Source organism: Coenobita brevimanus, chromosome 113, assembly GCF_032717465.1.
Source record: "Coenobita brevimanus isolate Jiangsu-jjx chromosome 113, ASM3271746v2, whole genome shotgun sequence".
Lineage (NCBI taxonomy): Eukaryota > Metazoa > Arthropoda > Malacostraca > Decapoda > Coenobitidae > Coenobita > Coenobita brevimanus.
In genome coordinates, this window is record NC_137066.1 from 7,355,402 (window position 1) to 7,357,091 (window position 1,690).

At 42.2% G+C, this 1,690-nt stretch overlaps 1 protein-coding gene across 1 annotated transcript; it reads right to left on the reverse strand.

Moving 5' to 3' along the window:
• Positions 1-797: 797 nt before the first annotated feature.
• On the reverse strand, positions 798-1,166 carry LOC145418324 (uncharacterized). The gene has a single exon (XM_080286764.1). It carries the CDS (start codon positions 1,164-1,166, stop codon positions 798-800), a length of 369 nt encoding a protein of 122 aa, XP_080142890.1.
• Between the last annotated feature and the right edge of the window lie 524 nt (positions 1,167-1,690).

Sequence of the window (1,690 nt, forward strand, 5' to 3'; positions counted from 1 at the left end):
TGAATGCCAAATGTGTTATTAAAAAGAGAGTTAAGTGCCTACACATCTACTATCTCAGCAAAACTGTTAACACTGGATCTTTGTTAACCCCCACGCTCAGGCATCAGTCTGAATTGGCGTGTCATGTATGTGCACATTTTTCCCAAAATTGTTTTCAAACCATCATATCACAGTAACTACCTCATTTAGAACATTCAGCGGAAGATCAGAATATTGAACAATCCTTCCTCTCTCGACTGTAAATGTCTCCAGGTCACTAAGTGCAGGCGTTGTGGAGCGAAGAGGTGAGGAAGATAGGTAACTTTGAGACTCCTGATGAGCACACGTCGGTGGCTAGGGCAGGCAGGCCGTGCAGACCATGGCAGCCCAGGTTGCCTCTGCCTTTTACTCACAGACATTCACAGTAGACTCCCGGAAGAGGCTAATGAGCCTGTGACTCCAGCTCTAGATTACTCATACTAATACCGGATCTTACGGTCAAGTGGTCATTGTGATTGAGGCGTCTGTAATCAATTAATGCAGAATAATCAAACTTCTGTTTCCGGTATTTACATGCAACATCCAGTTTCCTTTCAAAGTCCATCACTGATTTTGCATTTACAACTGAATCTGGGAGGCTGTTCCAACTATTCACGATTCTATTACAAAATATATATTTTCTTACATCCAATCTTGACTGTTGTTTATAGAACCTCTTATCAAGTCCTCCGGTCACCGAGTCAGTCTGTTCAGTGAATAGTCCCTCACATATAGTTGCATCGTTCACACCACCGACCGTCTTAAAAGTTTCTATCATATCACCCCTTGACCTCTTGTATGCCAAAGTTGGAAGGTTTAACTTTTATCAGTCTGTCTTGATATGACAGTTCCTTCAAAGTTGGTACTAGCTTTGCTGCTCTTCTCTGGACAGCTTCAACTGCCTCAATATCCTTCTTCTTATATGAGCACCATACTTGATTTGGATATTCAAGGTGTGGTCGGACTAGTGCCACAAACTGAGCCTTGAATATTGACCCATTCATTGATGTGAAGGTCCTCCTGATCTGTCCAACTTTCCTGTTGGCTTTATTGATTTTCTCTGCCAGATGCTCAGTGAACTTGAGTTCATGGTCGATCATGAGCCCCGGACCCTTCTCCACTATAATGTAGTTTAAACTCTCAGCCATGGTATACCGAAAATTTTCCACGTTAGATTTTCCAGTCCTCATAACACTGCATTTCTTCGGATGAAACTAGAACAACCACTTCTCTGACCAGCTTCTCTTTCTCAAAATCTTCCTGCAGTTTGACACAGTCTTCCCTCTCACAACTTTTCCTGAACACTTTTGTATCATCTGCATGTAAAAATATTTCACTATTTAGTATGGATTCCGGTAAATCATTTATATTTATAGCAAACTGCATCGGACCCAACACCTAGCCCTGGGGTACTCCACTGATCACCTCCATCCTATCCGACTCTACACAGTTAACAATCACCTGCTGTTTCAATTCACTGAGAAATGCAGAGATCCATTCTGAAATGTTGCCCTTGATATTGTAACTTTCAATTTTTTTTCCATCAAACGTTGATAGGGGACTTTATCAATGGCCTTCATAAAGTCACAGTAGACAAAGCTCCTCCTTCAATCATGATCTGAGTCCCTTTATCCAACACCGTGATCAGCTGAAGCACCGTTGACTGCCCCGC